Raw genomic sequence first — 21,839 nt, 5'->3', positions numbered from 1 at the left:
CATGATTTTTTTCCAGTAATGTTTCGCTGGGGAGTGCAGAGGGTTGGGTTCATCCGAGGCTGGCATTCTGCCAGTTGAGTCCCATGGAGGAAGAGAGTATTAAAACTGTATTTTTGAAAGATAGATTACAATGGTGGATCATGTAATCTGGAGGGTGAGGTGTTGGGAAATATAGGTGACATCATTTATAGTGATGAGTCAGTAAATTGTAAGTTGAAGAATTTGGGGGAACTACTTGAACAGGTGAGATGAAAATATATTAAAATATAATCAGTGAATAGATGTTCTAATTTGAGATTTTGGAGCTAGTTCAGATCCTGGTGTACCCACTGCAATAAGTAATTAAAGGTGGAGTGGAGGGCAGACCAAGTGGCTCAGCAGTTTAGCGCCGCCTTTAGCTGAGGGTGTGATCCTGGAGACTCGGGATCGAGTCCCACATCTGGCTCCCTGCATGGAGCCTACTTCTCCCTCTGCCTGTGTCTCTCTGCCTCTCTCTTTATGTCTCTCATGAATAAATAAATAAAATCTTAAAAAAAAAAAAAAGGAGTGGATAAAAAGACGTGGGATGACATGGTCTAGGGATTGAGGCACTTGGCTATTATATGGATTGTTCCTTTAGATGGAGTTCCAAGAATGATGATAGGTGTTGGAGTGGAAAGAAGACTCAGTGAGGGAGAAGCATGACTAGAAGATTGGTGGGTAACAGAAACAAAAAAGTAGAGGGAGAGGTTAGTATAGTTGGAGGGCTTGGGTCTCAAAGCAACAAGGATTTTTGCAAGAAAGGGAAGTACTAGTTTGGAAGTAGGGGGACAAGAATACCTATCCAACCTCCTATCCTGGAGGACTTAGGGATTAAAAAGAAAAAATGCAGAACAGTCTTCTGGGCAGCAGAGGAAACAGTATCTTCAATGACTAGCATGTGTCAGTTAAGACAAAGAGGTGGAAGGAGTGTTTTTTTAAAAGAAGCGATTTATGGAAGTTTGTTGATTAGTACAGGAGTTTCAGAAGGCATGGAAGTTTCAGGAGAGAGAAGGGGTGAGTATGTGGAAGGGATTGAGGATGTAGAGAACAGTGTGGTTAGGACAGTAATAGAAGATGAGGAACCCTTGAACTTCAGTGCAGATGGCTGAAATAAACAGATGGACTGCATAGGGGAATTAACCCCCCTAGTCCCTGAGAAGGCAAACCCTTGGTTCCAGTGCTGCAGGCCTAAATGCTTCCTCATGAAGTGTGATAGCTTTCCATGCAGCTTATCACAAAGTCTCAAAGAGTGATACGGCAATTTTCAGGGAGGGCAGCTAATGTGTGGGTCTAATGGTGACTTGTCTAAGGCCACAGTGAATAAGTAGCAAAGCATATCACCTGACACCAAATATCAGGTCTGTTTACTACTCTTATTTTGTTTATTTTGGTTGTAGTGCTCATTTGGTCATTTACCTTACTATAGGCAGAGCTGGATCTATTAGACCATTAGAAAATGAAAATTAAAGGGGAAAAAAGACCTTAAAACTAGACAGTGTTTCTTCTCTGGGACCATTTCAAGCTCTTAAAGAGATCTCTGCTGGAGGATGAGAAATGGCTGGTGAGCAGTCATTGGGGCCCATTGGGATCTGCATGACCATGACTGAATGCTTTACCCTCATGTGTGTGTTTTGTCCACAGGGTCACGTAGGCACGACAGCAACCAAGAAGATCGACGTCTACCTCCCCCTGCACTCAAGCCAGGACAGGCTGCTGCCAATGACTGTGGTGACAATGGCCAGTGCCAGGGTGCAGGACTTGATTGGGCTCATCTGCTGGCAGTACACAAGTGAAGGACGGGAGCCGAAACTCAAGTAATCCTTCCTCTTTTTGGCTGCTCTAGTTTCTGGCTTCTTCTGGCCACCCCTGTTGCATTTTGGGCCCAGTTAGTCTTTCTAGGCATTGGTCTGGGAACCAGATGCCCACACAGATCCAGGTCAGGTTGCTTATCAGATTTTGGGCCTGTGTAGCTCAGGCGTATTTCAGAATCTGCTTACAAAGTAGGCTGATAAGTTTGTGAATCCAGACACGAGGAAATATATTTTAGCAGTTTCAAAACCCTTTTGTGATGCTTGCTGGCAAAAGTTGCATGGGAGACCATAGGAGGGAACTAATATTTGTTGAACACCTACCATGAGTTGAGTACTAATGCTGACCTCTGCATACCCAATTTCTTGTTTAACTCTCCTGGTCTCTGTGAGATAAGCATTATGATACTGATTCTGTAAAAGAGGAAATTCAGAATCAGAGGATTGATATTTGCCAAAGGTCACACCAATGGGAGATGGCAGCATCAAGATTTGACTCCTGGTCTGTTTAATGCTAAGGTTCTTGCATTATTTCCTTTTGGTCTGAATTATAGTTTTCTTTTTTATTGGTCAGTGGCACAGTTTTTCTCTCAGTCACTAATCTCTATTCGTGATTAAATAATTATATTAACAATATAGCACTTGAAAGTAGAATCTTTGCCTGTATAGCATAACTCGGACTTTAAAGTGCTTTGCCGCATTGATTCTCCTATACTTGAATGTCTTATCTGATAGCCACCCTCTTCTAGTTTTCTGTGCTCTCTTGATCAATAAGATTTGAGATACAGCAAAATGTAGTACATGCCTTCGTTTTGGAAATGAATTCTCATGGAGACTTTCTCTTCTCTTAGAATGGTCCAGTCTGTGGTCAGTTAGTTTTTTCTTCTTAAGGTGCATTAAATTTGTATTTTAAATTACTCTTTGGGGGTACCTGGGTGGCTCAATTGGTTAAGCGACTGTTGATTTTGGCTTAGGTCTTGATCTCAGGGTCATGAGATCGAGCCCCACATCAGGCTCTGCAGTCTGCTTGAGATTCTGTCTCTTTCTCTCCCTCTCCCGCTCCCTCTATTCACTCACTCTCTCTCTCCCTCTCTCAAAATCTTAAAAAAAAATAGAATTATTCTTTCAAGTTCTTACTGACATTGCCCTCTACTTTGTCTGATTAAATTGTAAATATAAAGATAATCTCTACTATTCCTGGCAATAGAAAAAGCCTTTTCAACCACCTAGGTTCAGAAAAGGGTTGAGTCAGCAGTTCTGTCCAAGGCTGAGCTATTGTGTTATCCTTATAGGAGTCAAAGTGCTAGGGACTTGATACATGTTGTCTAAGTTAACTAAGATATTGCTTAGTGCAGGCACTGAGACCAAGAGACACCTAGGATTGGCTAGGGTTACACAGTGAGTAATGAACAGAGTCAGGAGTTGAATTGTGACATAATGTTACAAATGAGGAAATTAAAGCTTAGAGAGGCTAAGCAACCTTCCTAAATCATACAGAAAGTGGTAGAACCGGCATTAAAACCTAAGGATCTCTCTTCAGAGCCCTAGCTCTTCACTGTTACATTATACTCCCTATGCTGTTATTACAGGTGATATTAAAATATTCATTGGACTCATACTTACTGGAGACACAGGCTAGAACTTGCCATACAGAAATGAAAAAGGCAGTTCATGCCCTCAGGGAGATTACCATCTAAGGTAAATATGCAGTAGTAGTACAATACAATAGCATGTAAAATCAGGTTCTGTGAGAGCATCTGACTCCATGGTTGGGGGTGAGAGTGTAGTCATGAAGAGTGGCCTTGATTAAGTGACATCTAAACTGAAAATTTACGGAGTAGGGAAAAGTAATACAGCGAGGTTGAGAAGACGGCGTTCTGAAACACAGGGAACAGTGTGGACTTCAATTATGATGGTCCTTCAAATTCAGTCTTTAACAAAGAGATGTAAAAATATTCCATGCTCATGGATTGGCAGAATTAATATTGTGAAAATGTCAATGTTACCCAGGGCAATTCACACATTTAATGCAATCCCTATCAAAATACCATGGACTTTCTTCAGAGAGAACAAATTATTTTAAGATTTGTGTGGAATCAGAAAAGACCCCAAATAGCCAGGGGAATTTTAAAAAAGAAAACCATAGCTGGGGGCATCACAATGCCACATTTCAGGTTGTACTACAAAGCTATGGTCATCAAGACAGTGTGACTGGCACAAAAACAGACACATAGATCAATGGGACAGAATAGAGAATCCAGAAGTGGACCCTCAACTTTATGGTCAACTAATACTCGATAAAGGAGGAAAGACTATCCACTGGAAGAAAGACAGTCTCTTCTATAAATGGTGCTGGGAAAATTGGACATCCACTTGTCAAAATGCAGAAGAATGAAACTAGACCACTCTCTTTCACCATACACAAAGATAAACTCAAAATGGATGAAAGATCTAAATGTGAGACAAGATTCCATCAAAATCCTAGAGGAGGGATCCCTGGGTGGCGCAGCGGTTTGGCGCCTCCCTTTGGCCCAGGGCGCGATCCTGGAGACCCGGGATCGAATCCCACATCGGGCTCCCGGTGCATGGAGCCTGCTTCTCCCTCTGCCTGTGTCTCTGCCTCTCTCTCTCTCTGTGACTATCATAAATAAAAAATTAAAAAAAAAAAAAAATCCAAAAAAAAAAAACAAAATCCTAGAGGAGAACACAGGCAACACCCTTTTTGAACTTGGCCACAGTAACTTCTTGCAAGATACATCCACGAAGGCAAAAGAAACAAAAGCAAAAATGAACTATTGGACTTTATCAAGATAAGAAGCTTTTGCACAGCAAAGGATACAGTCAACAAAACTAAAAGACAACCTACAGAATGGGAGAAGATATTTGCAAATGACAGATAAAGGGCTAGTTTCCAAGATCTGTAAAGAACTTATTAAACTCAACACCAAAGAAACAAACCAACCAATCATGAAATGGGCAAAAGACATGCACAGAAATCTCACAGAGGAAGACATAGACATGGCCAAGAAGCACATGAGAAAATGCTCTGCATCACTTGCCATCAGGAAAATACAAATCAAAACCACAATGAGATCCTACCTCACACCAGTGAGAATGGGGAAAATTAACAAGGCAGGAAACAACAAATGTTGGAGAAGATGCGGAGAAAAGGGGAACCCTCTTACACTGTTGGTGGGAATGTGAACTGGTGCAGCCACTCTGGAGGTTCCTCAAAGAGTTAAAAACAGATCTGCCCTAGGACCCAGCAATTGCACTGCTGGGGATTTACCCCAAAGATGCAGATGCAATAAAACGCCAGGACCCCGATGTTTCTAGCAGCAATGTCCACAATAGCCAAACTGTGGAAGGAGCCTCGGTGTCCATCGAAAGATGAATGGATAAAGAAGATGTGGTTTATGTATACAATGGAATATTACTCAGCCATTAGAAACAACAAATACCCACCATTTGCTTCAACATGGATGGAACTGGAGGGTATTATGCTGAGTGAAATAAGTCAATCGGAGAAGGACAAACATTATATGGTCTCATTCATTTGGGGAATATAAATAATAATGAAAGGGAATAGAAGGGAAGGGAGAAGAAATGGGTAGGAAATATCAGAAAGGGAGACAGAACATGAAGACCCCTAACTCTGGGAAATGAACTAGGGGTGGTGGAAGGGGAGGAGGGCAGGGGGTGGGGGTGAATGGGTGACGGGCACTGAGGGAGGCACTTGATGGGATGAGCACTGGGTGTTATTCTGTATGTTGGCAAATTGAACACCAATAAAAAATAAATTTATTATAAAAAATAAAAATAACAATAAAATAAAAATAATAAAAATAAAAAATAAAAAAATAAATTCAGTCTTTAAATTCTGTATTCTGTTCCAAATGCACAGCAGTGATAAATAAAATATTTACTTAAGTTAATTAACTAAAAGTTACTGTCATACTTGTACTTTAGTAACAAGATAAACATGCTGGTAGACTAAAAGCAGAACCAAAGTATGGAAGTAGGCAGCATGCACAGGTTGTTGATTCTTTTAGGGTGGTACTTCCCACAGAACATGTTGTGAATAAGTTTACCAGGGTGTGAAATACTGATTATTATCAGGCTTCAGGGTAGCTGGCAGGGCCTGGGGTGGTCAGAGCCCCCAGCTATATCATTTATGGGTGGGGAAGAGTCTCATCCACCTACCCCTGTGCTATACACATACTATTATTTTAAAAGTATGCCATGATGTCAGAAAAGAATGGGCAACACTGCTTGTGAGTATGGAGACCAAAGGAACTTCATGCCTGGATGGGGACCAGAGGAAGTCTCACTGCTGGAAATGAGGATCTGGGGTGGGATTGTCCTAACTATGAAAGGAAACTGAATAAAGCTGCCTGGATCTGTGGCTTGTTTAAAGTTGTGTTTCTGGGGTGGTGGAGGAGTAGAGATAACAGTGCGAGTAGGACCTGGCTATGACATGACTACCTTTATGATATCCCTAGTGTTTACAAGTGATAGGAACCCTGAGCTGTCAGGGTAAGACCTAGTTCTAGAGTGGAGCTCTCTGCTCGGACGGGGATGGAGGATGGTGGCAAAAACTGTAGAAACGGAGAGGGGTGGGAGAGGAAGGGAGGGAGAGAGAGAGAGAAAAAAAAAAGAGAGAGAGAGAAACTGTTCCTATTCAAGAAGTGCTAGCAAATTAAAATTCCCAAACAAACACATATAGGTAGTACTAAGACAATAATCAGGAGATGGATGCACTTCCAGCGAAATATAGTAAAGCAATCTGAAAATTAACCTTAAATAAATATCTTCAAAATCTTCAAAGAGATGAAGGAATAACATCCCTGGTAAATTTCTGGAAATAGTGAAAGAAAACCAAACAGATGAGAATTAAGGGGTGGACTTAGAAGAGAACCAATGAAAAATCCTGGAAATATAAAATGCACTTATTAAAGTAACAACAACAGTCAGGAATAAACTCCTGACTGGGCACAGTTAAAGAAAATACCAGTGATTTCAACCTGGGATATAACACAAAAAAGATAAAGAGAGACAGGGAATGAAACATGAGCGAGTTAAGAGACATGGAGGAAAGATGGAGAGCCTCCCGCTGGTGAGGCAGAGAATGGAGGGAATCTCAGAGAAACAGTATTCAAAAAGATAATGATACCAGAGTATTTCCCAGAATTGAAAGCAGATACAAGTGAGTCTTCTTATTAAAAGCACATATACAGAGGCACCTGGGTGGCTCCATCAGTTAAGCCTCTGCCTTTGGCTTAGGTCATGATCCCAGGGTCCTGGGATCAAGCCCTGCATCGTACTTCCTGCTCAGTGGAAGCCTGCTTCTTCTTCTCCCTCTGCCGTTCCCCTTGCTTGTGCTCTCTGGCTCTAGCTCTCTGTCAAATACATAAATAAAATCCTTTAAAAGTAAAAATCATATACAAATGAAATGGAGGAAGGATAGCCTTTTCAACAAATGCTGCTGGAAAAACTGGACATCCATAAACCAAGAAAATCAGCATAAACATCATCTATCTTGTACAAAAGTGATTCGAAAATGAGTTGAGACTGAAATGTAAAACTATAAAATTTTAGGAGAAAGCAGAGCAGGGTCACCTGGGTGGCTAGTGGTTGAGTGTCTGCCTTTGACTCAGGACTTGATCCCGGGGTCCTGGGATCGAGTCCCACATCAGGCATTGCTCAGGGAGCCTGCTTCTTCCTCTGCTTGTGTGTCTGCTCTCTGTGTGTTTCTCATGAATAAATAAATAAAATCTTAAAAAGAGAGAGAGAGAGAGAGAAGAAACAAAATCTTTGGGACTAAGAACTAGATGAAGAGTTCTCATACATGGCACTGAAAGCAGGATCCATAACAGAAAACAAGATGGTCAATTGGACTTCATCAAAATTAAGAACTGTTCCTTTACAAAAGATCTTTACTTTCTTTCCATTCCAGAAGCTTTCAGGCAGCCATTCTCCCTTCTCCTTTCCCAGGGGCCAGAGTCTTCAGCTTCACCTGACTAAGGGAAATGAAGGGGGTTGGGAGGTGGGGTGTGGTGAGAGTCTTAATAGAATTTAAGGCAAAAAAAAACATCAGTAGGGATATTTTAGTAAACTACATAATGAAAAAAGAGACACAGCCCACCAAAATAATAATTATGACTGTGTAGGCACCTAGCAATATAGTCCCAGAATATTTTAAGAGAATTGTAAAGCAGCATTGACTGATCCACAGTCATAATGGAAAATTTTGTTGCATTCCTATCAAAAACTGGTTGATAAAGCAGACAAAAAAATAGTAAGGATGAGAAAGATTTAAATAATTTAGCAATTCTGAACCCCCAAAACAGATTATCTCTTACTAGTACTAGTTTGTAAGCCTATGAAATTGAATGCATCTTACTAAGATTTATATTCTTTTTTTTTTTTAAGTTTTATTTATTTATTCATGAGAGATACAGAGAGAGGCAGAGACAGGTAGAGGGAGAAGCAGGCTCCCTGCAGGGAGCCCGCTATGGGACTTGATTCCAGAACTCTGGCATCACACCCTGAGCCAAAGGCAGATGCTCAGCCATTGAGCCATCCAGGAGTCCCAAGATTTATATTCCTGAGGTATCTAACACATTCACATTTTTTAGTAGTTGCTTTATTAGTATATTTTGAATGAAAGAATTACATTGAATCTGAATAAACCATTGGTCCTTTGAAATTTTTTACAATTATTATGTGACAGTGGATTTCTCAGTTTTGTTTGGTATAAGACAATCTATAAAATAAATCCCTGGAAGCTCTTGCTGTCAGACAGTGCAGTACAAGGTATTTTCTTTCTAGCTCATTTGTACTTAAGTGTTGGAATGGATCCTTATTTGATCTTTTCCAGTGGGTTAGCCCTATGAAGATATCTTCATTCACAGGGGCCAAATTGCTAGATGGATGGTTGTAGTCTGATTGTTAAGAAAACCATTTATTTAGGAATATTGTTCTTTTGTCTCTGTGCCTTGAAAACTGTCACTGGTAGTAGTAGACTTTGGCACCAGGGAAGGAATGAAGAATTTGGCATTTGGCTAGAATTTTTGGCTTCCTTTACTCTTATACCTGTTAACTCTTGAGCAAGATAGAATGTGGTACTTAAGTTAATTCCCTGCTTATTTTGAGACAGTGATTTTAGGAAAAACATTTGTTAGAAATGAACTGAAATCATTTCAATCTCTAGATAGTTGAATTTTTAAACTTAGACTTTGTTATGTAGATTGATGTTTATTGAATTTTCATCATAAAATATGGCCTGTATGGGGATCCCTGGGTGGCGCAGCAGTTTAGCGCCTGCCTTTGGCCCAGGGTGCGATCCTGGAGACCCGGGATTGAATCCCACATCGGGCTCCCGGTGCATGGAGCCTGCTTCTCCCTCTGCCTGTGTCTCTGCCTCTCTCTCTCTGTGACTATCATAAATAAATAAATTAAAAATTAAAAAAATATATGGCCTATAAAATTTCTGCCTAGAGATTTATTTATATTTTGGGGACTTACTATACAATGAATTTTTATAAATATTTTGTGGATTCTGGAAAAATATTCTCTATAGGTTATAGAATTAAGTATATTCTTACTAAAGCAGTATGTTTAATTACTACTATGTTCTTATATTTTTGTCTATTTGGTCTATGGATGGATTAAGAGACATGGATTAATGTTTCCATTTTCTTGTTCCTGTCAGTTTCTTCTGAGATTTCAACGGTTTCCACTTTACATGTTTCAGCACACAAACATGTTCATGTATTTCATATCTTACTGTGAGTTGTACTTTTTTCAGTATGAAGCAACCTGTTTATGTATTGTGTCCTGCCTTTTTCTTTGCTTTATTTCATTAATATGAGCTTTTCTACCCCTGTTCTTTCCATTTGTCTGACCCAACTTTGTGTTCAGCCAATACCTTTGCCTTAAAAAATATATATGTTGAATAATTTTGTGAAGTTTTTCTTTTTTGACTCTAAATCACTCTTTTAAAAGAAAAAAAAAAGATTTTTACATAATGTCTACACCCAATGTGGGGCTTCAACTCACAACCTTGAGATCAAGAGTCTCATGCTCCACTGACTCAGCCAGCCAGGCTCACCTAAATCACTTTTTATAGGGAAGTTTATCTTACTAACATTTATCATCACCATTGATGTGTTAGTTTCATGTTAGTCAACTTGTGTTTAAGCTTCATGTTTTATGTGTCTTTGTTGTTGTTTTTTCTGTTTTGATTTATTTAAAATTCTGAAGTCAGTTACTTATTAGATTTTTAAAACATTTTTTTAAATAGGCTTTATTTTTTTAATTTTATTTTTAATTTTTTGTAAATAGGCTTTATTTTTAAAGCAGTTTTAGATTTATAGAAAAACCGGGGATCCCTGGGTGGCGCAGCGGTTTGGCGCCTGCCTTTGGCCCAGGGCGCGATCCTGGAGACCCGGGATCGAATCCCACATTGGGCTCCTGGTGCATGGAGCCTGCTTCTCCCTCTGCCTGTGTCTCTGCCTCTCTCTCTCTCTCTGTGACTATCATAAAATTAAAAAAAAAAATCTTTAAAAAAAAAAAAAAAGAAAAACCACACAGAAAACTCAGAATTGCTACACATCTCCTTCCTGACACTTGTTTTCCCCTATTATTAACACCTTGCATCAGTGTGGTATATTACAATTGATGAACCAATATTGATACATTATTATTAACTAAAGTTCATAATTTACATTAGGGTACAGTCCTTGTATTGTACAATTCTCTCTTTTTTTTAAGTTTATTTATTCTTTTAGTAATCTCTACACCCAGTATGGGACTCAGATTCATGACCCTGAAATCAAGAGTTGTATGCTCTTCTAACTAGCCAGCCAGGCACCTCTGTATCGTACATTTCTTTCTTTCTTTTTTTTTTTTTTAGGTTTTATTTATTTATTCATGAGAGATAGAGATAGGCAGAGGGAGAAGCAGGCTCCATGCAGGAAGCCCAATGTGGGACTCAGTCCCGGGACTCCACGATCATGCCCTGAGCCAAAGGCAGACACTTAACTGCTGAGCCACTCAGGCATCCCTGTATGGTACATTTCTAATTATTGCATCATAGAGAATTATTTCACCACACTAAAAATGCCCTGTGCTCCACTTTCATCCCTCGCTTCTCACCTTTGGCAACTGCTTATCTTTTAACTGTCTATAGTTCTGCATTTTCCAGAACGTCAGCTAGATGAAATCATACTATGAAAGACTTTTCAGACTGTCATCTTTCACTTAGCAATATGTATTTAAGGTTCCTTTATGTCTTTTCGTGGCTTGATAGTTCATTTCTTTATATAACTGAATACTGTTCCATGACATGAATGTACCACAGTTTGTTTTTCCATTCACCTACTGAAGAACAGCTTGTTTCCAATTTTCAGCAATTATTAGTAAATCTACTATAAATATTTATGGCAGGTTTTCATGTAGACAAAAGTTTTCAGTTCATTTTGCAAGTAACTTACAGGAGTGCAATTGCTGGATTGTATGATAAGCCTTTGTCTTCCAAAGTAGTTATACTGTTTTGTATTTCCATCATCAATGCATGAGAGTTCCTTTTGCTGCAAATCCTTTCCAGTATTTGGTTTTGTAAGTGCTTTGGAATTTAGCTATTTTAATAGGTATGCAGTGATATCTCATTTTTGCTTTAGTATGCAATTCCCTAACAAAGTGATAGTGAGCATCTTTTTATATGTTTATTTGACACCAATCTATATTCTTGGTGAGCTGTCCATGTCTTTGGCCAATTTATAATCAGGTTGCTTTCTTATTGATTTTTAAGAGTTTTTTTGTATATTTTCAGATATTTATTTTATAAAGATTTTCTCCCAATCTGTGGCTTATCTTTTCATTTTCATAACAGCATCAACTCCAACTTAGCAGTTTTTTCTTTCATAAATTGTACCTGAAAAGTCATCACTGAACCCAACATTACCTAAATTCTATTGTATGTTATCGTCTAGAAGTTTTTGTGTGTGTGTTTTTTTTTTTAAGATTTTATTTACTTATTCATGAGAGACACACAGAGAGCAGAGACACAGGCAGAGGGAGAAGCAGGCTCCCTGTGGGGAGCCCAATACAGGACTTGATCCCAGAACCACACCCTGAACTGAAGGCAGGTGCTCAACCACTGAGCCATACAGGAGTCCCTTTTCTAGAAGTTTTTTATGTCTTTTTGTGCTTTACAGTTAGGTCTGTGATTCATTTTGAGTTAATTTTTATTAAAAATTTTAATTAAATTAAAATTTGTTAAGTCTATGTCTGGATTTAATTTTTTTTTACATGTAAATACTTACTTGAAAAGATCATACTTTCTCCATTCCTTTTTTTTTTTTTTTTTTTGCTGCTTTTCTCCCAAAGCCTTTGTCCCTTTGTCAAATATCAGTTGACTATCAGTGGATCTATTTATGACATATAAAATTTTTTTAAACCTTCCTTTTTAATCTGCATTTCATCATATTCAAGAGTGAAATAATATTTTTTGAGTAACACTCATTTGTGAGGGAGAGAAAAATAAAATTCAGTGAGGTTTTATCCTGTCAAGAATTTGAGGTAGGAGGTATATACCTAATCTTTACAGGCACCCTCATTTACCATAGATAACTTAAGCGATTCTTCAAGGGTAATTTCGACTAGTCCCAGTTTTTGTGCAAATTTTAGTCATATATTATGACTCTGTTGTACACTAGAATGGCTATTCCTTTTCTTCTTTTCATTTGTCCCTTAAACATTCAACATATTTCACTGACCTCTTGTTTACTATTGTTCTTTATCAGGCTACTGATGGGTGAGCTGCTAAAAGCTTAAAAGAGTTTTGCTGTAGTCTAGAAAGCTGTAGTAGTATACTTTTGAGATTATTGCATTGCTCAATGAGTGGCAGTTTCTGGCAATAGAGCAGTGCTCTCCAAAAGAAATATGATGCAACCACTTCATACCTGTCAGAATGGCTGTCATCAGAAAGACAAGATACAACAAGTGTTGGCGGGGATATGGAGAAAAGGGAACCTTTGTGTACTGTTGGTAGGAATGTAACTAGGTACAACCACAATGGAAAGCAATATGGAGGTTCCTCAAAAAATTAAAAAAAGAACTACCGTATGATCTAGCAATCCCACTTCTGGGTATATATCCAAAGGAAAAGAAAACAGGATCTTGAGAAGGTATCTACACTCCCATGTTCATTATAGCATTTTTTACAGTAGTCATGATACGGAAACAACCTAAGTGTCTATTGAAAAAATAAAGAAGGGACACCTGGGTGGCTCAGCGGTTTAGAGCCTGCTTTCGGCCCGGGGTGTGATCCTGAGTCCCGGATCGAGTCCCATGTTGGGCTCCCTGCATGGAGCCTGTTTCTTCCTCTGCCTATGTCTCTGCCTCTCTCTCTCTTTCTGTGCCTCTCATGAATAAATAAAATCTTAAAAAAAAAAAGATAAAGAAGATGTGGAATATGTATACACATACATACATACACAAACACACACAATGGAATATTATTCAGCTGTGAGAAAGAAGGAAATCCTGCCATTTGCAACAACATGGATTGACCTTGAGAGCATTATACTAAGTGAGATAAGTACATAATATCACTTATACGTGCACTCTAAAACCAAATTTGCAGAAACAGATTAGAATGGTGATTACTGTGGACTGGGGGATAGGGTAAATGGGGAGATATTGGTTAAAGAGTACATGGGATGCCTGGGTGGCGCAGCGGTTTGGCGCCTGCCTTTGGCCCAGGGCGCAATCCTGGAGACCCGGGATCAAATCCCACATTGGGCTCCCGGTGCATGGAGCCTGCTTCTCTGCCTCTCTGCCTGTGTCTCTGCCTCTCTCTCTCTCTCTCTCTGTGACTATCATAAATAAATAAAAATTAAAAAAAAAAGAGTACAAACTTTCAGTTAGAAAATGAATACATTTTGGGGGCACCTGCCTCAGTCGGTAAAGTGCCTGACTCTGGATTTCCCCTGCCTCTTCTTAGAGTATAGCATAGTGGTTAAGAGTGGGATCCAAAGCAATAGTCTTGGTTTGAATTCTGGCATTAACACTTATCAATGTGATCTTGGATGAATTGATTTAATCCCACGTACTGTAGTTATCTTGCCTGTAAAATGAGGATGGAAGCTTTGTAAAGAGGTAGGTATGAAAATAAGATGAGAAAATACATGACAAGTGTCCAGTGTTTATTTCTGTTCAATACAACAACTACAGCCGGCTGCTAGTACAACCAATACTGATAGTAGTTCAGCAACAGAAATATAACTTAGCCCTTTCTTAATGATTTAGAGAATTGTACTGTGCTATGATACACTAGTACCCTTGTGGGCTTATATAAGTATATAAGAATATTTGACCTTACATTGTTTTCTGACAACTTTGCAGTTTGAATTCTTTATACTTCCCTATTTTTGCTATCTACATAACCACCTCTGTCTGCTCTCCTCCCATTTCTGGTTTGCTGCTTCTAATTTATATTCCTTAGAGTCATCATTGAGAACCACTTACCTAAATAATACGGCCTTAGAGGCCCTTCCCATTCTGACCTCAGCTGTGCTCCTATGCATCCATTCTTTAACTGGCAACTTCTTGACACAGATACCATGTCTGCTTTTGCTGTTTCCTTAGTCAGAAATGCCTTTCTCACTCTTCTCTTGATATCCAGCTTAATCTTAAAGGCTTCATTTTTTTGTTATTCCTTCATTCAGCAAAAATTTATGGAGTTCCAGGCCCTAAGTATTGAGGATAAAATGGAGAATAAGAGAAATGTGATTGCTGCTCAAAAAATTTACAGTTTGATGGGGAAGAAGAAATTATCAAATGTAAGAGCACTTTGTAACTGGCTCATTTCACTTATCATTTGTATTCATTCATGCATTCAGTAAATATTTATTGAGTGTGTGTTATATACCACATATTTTGCTGGATATACAATGGTAAGTAGAGCCACACACGGTCTTTCTTTCATGAATTCCACAATCTAGTGAGAGAAATGGACAATAATTCAAAAAAAACAAATAATTAAGCTAAGTAATGTTGGCATAAAAATGGAGTTAAGTAATGTGAAGGACAGAAATGCCATTTATGAGAGCCTAGCCTTGGGAGTCAAAGAGAAATTCCCTGAGAAGGGTACCTGAGTGATTCCGTCAGTTAAGCCTCTGCCTTCAGCTCAGTTCATGATTCCAGGTTCCTGGGATCGAGCCCTGCATCAGGCTCCTTGCTTAGCAGGGAGCCTGCTTCTCCCCCTCTCCCTCTGCCTGCAACTCACCCTGCTTGTGCTCTCTCTCTCTCTGCCAAATAAATAAATAAAATCTGAAAGAAAGAAAGAAAGAAGAGAAGAGAAGAGAAGAGAAGAGAAGAGAAGAGAAGAGAAGAGAGAAGAGAAGAGAAGCAAACTGAAGCAAAGCGAAACTCCCTGAGAAAGTGATACCAGAGATATTTGGCAAGTGGAGGTTCCTGACAGATGGAACCGCATGACAGTGACACTTCAGTGGGAGGAAACATGTAGTGGTCAGGGAACTAATTAAGACCAGTGTGAAGAACTAATTACTCCAGTATGGCTGGAATAAAAAGTTGGGAAGAGAAAATAGAGTGAGGTGAGACTGAGGTGGGCAGGGGCCACATGGAGATTGAAAGAAGAAGACAGAGTCTCGAACTATTTAAAAGGTAAAATTCACGGGACTTAGGGATCAATTAGATAGGAGAAGTGTGGGAGAGGAGAGGTACCAAAGGTGACGCCTTAGGTGTTTTGTTTTGTTTTGTTTTGGTGTGTGAAGGGGAGTGGGAGAGGCAGCCCAAGTTTTATCTTCTATTAATTTGAGATGTCTTTGCTATATCTAAGAGAAGTTTTCAAGGAGTCATTTCTTAAAATTTATTTTTATTTTAATTCAGTATAGTTAACATATAGTATTATATTAGTTTCAGGTATACAACAAAGTGATTCAACAATTGCATACATTACTCAGTGTTCATTACAGTAAGTGTACTCTTACTCCTTAATCCTTTTCACCTAGTTCACCCATCTCCCTACCCACCTCCTCTTTGGTAACCATCAGTTTGTTCTCTACAGTTAACAGTCTGGTTTTTTTTTGGTTTGTCTCTTTTTTCTTTGTTCATTTCTTTTGTTCCTTAAATTCCGCATAATAAGTAAAATGATATGGTATTTGTCTTTCTCTGATTGGCTTATTTTGCTTAGCATAATACACAAACTCCATCCATGTTGTTGCGGATGGCAAGATTCTTTTTCCATGGCTATGGACACTTGGGCTGCTTCCATAATTTGGAAGCTGCAACAAACATAAAGATTCATATATCTTTTTGAATTAGTGTTTTCATATTCTTTAAGTACCCAGTAGTAGAATTATGGATCACATGGTAATTCTGTTTTCAATTTTTTGAGGAATCTCCATACTGCTTTCCACAGTGGCTGTACCACTTTGCATTCCCACCAACAGTGTATGAGGGGTTCCTTTTTCTCCACATCCTCACCAACACTTGTTTCTTGTGGTTTTTATTTTAGCCATTCTGACAGGTGTGAAGTGATATCTCATTGTGGTTTTGATTTGCATTTTCCTGATAATGGGTGCTTTTAAGCATCTTTTCGTATGTCTGTGGCCATCTGGATGTCTCCTTTGGAGAAATGTCTGTTCATGTCTTCCAATTATTTTTTAAATTAAAAATTTTTAAATTTATTTATTTTGAGTAATCTCTATACCCAACATGGGGCTTGAACTCACTACCTGGAGACCAAATAGTCATTTATACTTGCATGTTTGGAGTTTAGAACACAGAGCTATGAGCTAGAAATGTGAATTTAGGAGTTATCTGCATAGAGAGATTAATTGAAGTCTCCAGTATGCTTGAGTGAAAAGAGATAAGGGCCTTAAAACTAGACATTGAAAAACTATGTAGATGATGCTGCTGAAATGGATTGTCCTCAAGAAGAAATAGGTTCAAGCTGTGGTAAATAGAGTTTGGTTTTGTATGTAATGAAACCTGAGATGACTTGAGAGATGTCCATGTGGTGATGAAGTCTTACAAGCAGTAGGATAGATATAAGTTTGGAGGCTGGACCATGTCTGTTTTGTTGTTTTGTTTTCCCCAGTCCATAACACAAGGCTTAACACATAGCAAATACTCAATACATAATTTGTGGAATGGATGAAAGAACGTAGGAACATTTAGATTCAAAGATCTGGACTGAAGTTCTCCACCCTTGTCTTTGTCAGGGAAGCCCTTCTCCAGGTGTCTGCTTAGACAAGCTTCTGACTAGAGATATACCATTATTCATTAAAAATCACTGAGTTAAATGGTTTCAACCTGACAAAATGTTTATTGAAGTGATAGGTGTAGATTTGGGGATACTGTTTACAAATTTCATTGAGCTGGACAGAAAGATGGCTCATTATCAATATTTCCCAAGTACCAGAGTCCCCATACTTACTAGGTAATGAATGGGTAGATATGTACATATTGGAGTGCCTGCTGTGTGTCATGACCCATGCTAAGCATTTTTTTAAAGATTTTATTTATTTATTCATGAGAGACAGAGAGAGACAGAGACATAGGCAAAGGGAGAAGCAGGTTCCCTGTGAAGAGCCTGATGTGGGGCTCGAACCCAGGACCCCAGGATCACACCCTGAGCCGAAGGCAGACAGTCCACCACTGAGCCACCCAGGCGTCTCCCCATTCTAAGCATTTTATGTATATTATCTCATTCCTTATAATACCTCTATAACTCATAGATAACAATGGAAAAATTAAGAATCAGAACTTAAGTTACTGCCCAAGATGATATATATTAATAAGTAGCAGAATCAGGATTTTTTTTTTTTTTTCAGAATCAGGATTTGAACCCAGGTTTCACTGCATTTCCCTTGGTCTTGACTACCATGCTATACAAAGAAATGAATTACTTTTCCTGGTGATAGCACCCAGAGACATTATAGCTATTTGAGATTTTCCTCCTTCCTTCCCTCCCTCCATCCATCTTTTTATTATGATCATTCATTAGATAAGCATTTACATGTTGTCTGTACCATCCCAGGTACAATACTAGGGCACTAGGGATGTAATCATTTATAAAATAAAGTTTATGGCTTCAAGATTCAGGCTGGTGGGTAAGACAGACACTGAAATACACAAGTTTAGTTCTGTTGTCATTGAGACTTGCTACGGTAATAGACATATAGAATGCTGCAAGGACATTGAAAAGGATTTTTTTTTTTTTCCTAATTCTGCCGGAAGATGGAGTGTTGGGTTGAGTAGGAGTGGGAGGAATGGCAGAGAAGTCTTCCCAGTAGAATGGATACTTGATCTAAATCTCAAGAGAAGACCAGACAGCCTAAGGAATATGGAACCTCTGGGCTGATAGGTCTGCATGAATAGTAACAGGAGGTAGCAAATGACATGATTAGGATACTGCAGGCAGCTGGTATGAATGGAGCCTAAGCTGTATGTTCTGGAATGACAGAAGACTGAGTTGAAAAACAGGGCAAATATAATGGAAGGCTTTATAGGAGCCAGGTACTTTTAACGGGCTTTTTGTTTTTATTTTAAATGTTGCAAAAGATTTTAAGTAGGGGAATGACAGTATCATATTGTGTTTCAGAAATTTCCCATTGAATATTTTCAGGGTCAGTTTGTGATAGAGTTAACAAATTTCTGAAACTTAAAATTTTGCTAAGTGAATTTGTTTTAAAAATATTTTAATTCAGAATGATATGAAAGAGGACATCTCAGAAATGCCAGAATGATAGAATTAGCAACAAGGATGTTAACAATAGCTACTATAAACATGCTTCATATATTCGAGAAGTTAGAGAGAAATATGAATATGATGAAGAACGAAGTAGAGGATATTTTTAAAACCCAAATGGAACTTCTAGAGATGAAAAGTATAGTAGCTGAAATGAAAACTATACTACATGAGTTTAAGAGCAGATTAGACACTGTAAAAGAAAACATCAGTAAACTTGAAGACATAGCAATAGGAGCTATCCAAAAAGGAGCTCAAAATAATATGAAGGTCATGCATCTATTTGGAAATTAGTGAGCATTTTCTCTTTAGAACTTCTTTACCAGAAAATTTGGACTTAACTATTCCTGCATGATGTGACTGTAGCTGTGGCTGGACAAACCATATAAGATTACTTATCAATTTTTACTCTATGGGATTTTTATTTTGGAGAAGAGGAAATCTTGACAGTCTTAAAAGTCTTTTCTCTGATTTGAAGAAATGAACTTCTGAACTGCAATCCTCAAGGGCCTTTCTTTCTCTTGATAATATCTGACACACTCTTTATATTGATTATGTCATCAAAATAAATAGCAAAGCCCAAGTAATAAGAATTCTGCAGTTCTGGACCCTGCAGAATCATGTGCTCTTTTTATTTTTCATTAAAGAAAAGCATTCATCTGTATGTTAATTTTATTTAAGTACATTTTGAGTGTTTTGAAGATAAAGTGAAATTTTATAAGTATGTAAATTGAACATGTCAGATCATATTTGGGAGAAATATAGGATGTTTCCTAGGATGATCCTGAATTTTCATATTCAAATTAAATACCATGTGGGACTCCTGGGTGGCTCAGAGGTTGAGCATCTGCCTTTGGCTCAGGGTGTGATCCCGGGATTGAGTCCTGCATAGGGCTCCTTATGTGGAGCCTGCTTCTCCCTCTGCCTGTGTCTCTGCCTCTCTCTCTCTCTCTCTCTCATGAATAAACAAATAAAATCTTAAAAAAAAAAAATTAAATACCTTGTATATATGGACTACAGGTTTCTGTCTCTTCTTGAAAGCCAGACTGGCCTTTGAACAAAAAATGAATATTGATCAACAATTCAGTGAAATAAATTTATTTGACTTATTTGATGAAACATGAGTAAGTGAAATTCAGTTAATTGTACCCATTAACACTTTGGGGAGATACAGATATATGTGTTATATGTGTTTATTTATTTATACATACACTTATTTATTTATATAAATAAAAAATCTCCAGAGATACTTTAATGAGTATGTTTAGTGACTCTGTGTGTGTCTTTGTGTGTAATCTCTATCCATCCTTCAGAAGAATCTCTTTTTGGACAGCAGGGTCCATTTTGTATCCATTTGTTGTTCTAACTTCCAATCTTCTCCCAAATGTAATTGTCTGTGGAAGGGACGTCTTTTTCCATATCTACCCAATTCTAAAATTAAACCTCTTTTTGTGGATCCTATTATCCTATACCTATTTCTATTAGTCTTTTTTCTTTTAGGAGCAACTCTTTTTTAAGAAAAAATATTTTAAAGATTTTATTTATTTATTCATGAGAGACACAAAGAGAGAGGCAGAGACGTAGGAAGAGGCAGAAGCAGGCTCCACGCAGAGAGCCCAATACGGGACTTGATCCCTGGACTCCAGGCAGGTGCTAAACTGCTTAGCCACTCTGGGATCCCCTTTTTAAAAAAATTTTAATTCCAATATAATTAATATTCAATGTTTTATTAAACCAAGGAAAATGAAAACATTACTTTGGGGAGATATATGCACCCCTGTTTTTATTGCAACATTATTTACAGTAACCAAGATACAGAAACAACCCAAGTGTCCTTTAATAGATAAATGGGTAAAGAAGATATGATATGTGTGTGTTTGTGTATTCAGAAACAATGGAAAATTACTCAGCCATAAAGAAAAAGGAAATCTCACCAGTTGCAACAACATGGATAGATCTAGAGGATATAACTAAGTGAAATAAGTCAGAGAAAGACAAATACCATATGATCTGACTCATATGTGGAATTTAAGAAATGAAACAATTGAACAAAGACTCTTAAATATAGAGAACAAGCTGGCAGTTGTTTATTAGTCTTTTATCATTCCTCATTCTCTCTGATAGTGACTCGCAAACAAGACTTTAGTGTTCCCTATCTCATGCTGTCTACCATACTTCTGTTAGATAATTCTGCTTCTGTGCAATGAGAAGCTTAAGAGTGGTAGAAGAGGGGCGCCTGGGTGGCTCAGCAGTTGGGCATCTGCCTTTAGCTTAGGCATGATCCCAGAGTCCTGGGATCAAGTCCCGTATCGGGCCCCCTGCATGGAGCCTGCTTCTCTCTCTGCCTGTGTCTGCCTCTCTCTCTCTCTATGTATCTCTCATGAATAAATAAATAAAATCTTTAAAAAAAAAGAGAGAGTGATAGAAGAAATTTTGACAAAATTAGAATCCTTCATGACAGATACTGTGCAATTAACTAAGTCATTTAATCCTTACAAGATCCTTATGCAGCAGATATATATATATATGGTTATTTTCTCCATAATTCCAGGACTTAATAGAGAAAATGACCACTATAGAATCAGGGGATGTGGATGAGGCAGGCAGTGCTCAGAGTTCCAAGACAGGTGATTCTACAGTGGAGTGAGAGATTTCCCCACCTTCTTTGTACTGTTCGGTATTTCTAAATTGTTCCATGTTTCTAATAAGCCTGTGTTACCCTTATCAAAAAATAAGTTAAATATCTTATAAAGGAAAAAGGAAAATGAAAGTTACACCTAGTTGTTATGGTACATCTGGAAAGTACAGGGGAAAAGTGCTCATTGCTTAAATGTAAACACAATTTTTGTAAACTTTCCTCTAGTCTTTTTTTATGCATGTAAACATTTTTGCACAGTCATAATTATTTCTCAGGGTTTTTTCCCCCCATGAAAAAGTGAGGTGTGGGCACCTGGGTGTTTCAGTCAGTTAAGCATCCAACTCTGATTTCAGCTCAGATCGTGATCTCAGGGTTGTTAAGATCAAGCCCCTTTGTTGGGCTCTGCACTAGGCGTGTAGCCTGCTTAACATTCTCTCTCTTTCCCTCTCCCTCTTTCCTCCTCACCCCTTAAAAAAAGAAAGAAAAGGGATCCCTGGGTGGCGCAGCAGTTTAGTGCCTGCCTTTGGCCCAGGGCGTGATCCTAGAAACCTGGTATCGAATTCCATGTCGGGCTCCCAGTGCATGGAGC

At 38.4% G+C, this 21,839-nt stretch overlaps 1 protein-coding gene across 10 annotated transcripts in view; it reads left to right on the top strand.

The window, feature by feature from the left end:
- The window catches only part of MAPKAP1 (MAPK associated protein 1), a 255,649-nt gene that overhangs the window by 115,373 nt on the left and 118,437 nt on the right, over positions 1-21,839 (top strand). For all 10 annotated transcript variants that reach the window (XM_041723817.1, XM_041723818.1, XM_041723813.1 and 7 more), the window contains one exon: positions 1,663-1,835. In XM_041723817.1, the coding sequence (XP_041579751.1) occupies positions 1,663-1,835 (173 nt within the window). The remainder of the gene's footprint in view (positions 1-1,662; positions 1,836-21,839) is intronic.

The sequence above is a fragment of the Vulpes lagopus genome, chromosome 12 (assembly GCF_018345385.1).
Source record: "Vulpes lagopus strain Blue_001 chromosome 12, ASM1834538v1, whole genome shotgun sequence".
Taxonomy (NCBI): domain Eukaryota; kingdom Metazoa; phylum Chordata; class Mammalia; order Carnivora; family Canidae; genus Vulpes; species Vulpes lagopus.
The sequence above is the reverse complement of the archived record's forward strand: the minus strand, read 5'-3'. Positions and strand labels throughout refer to the sequence as shown.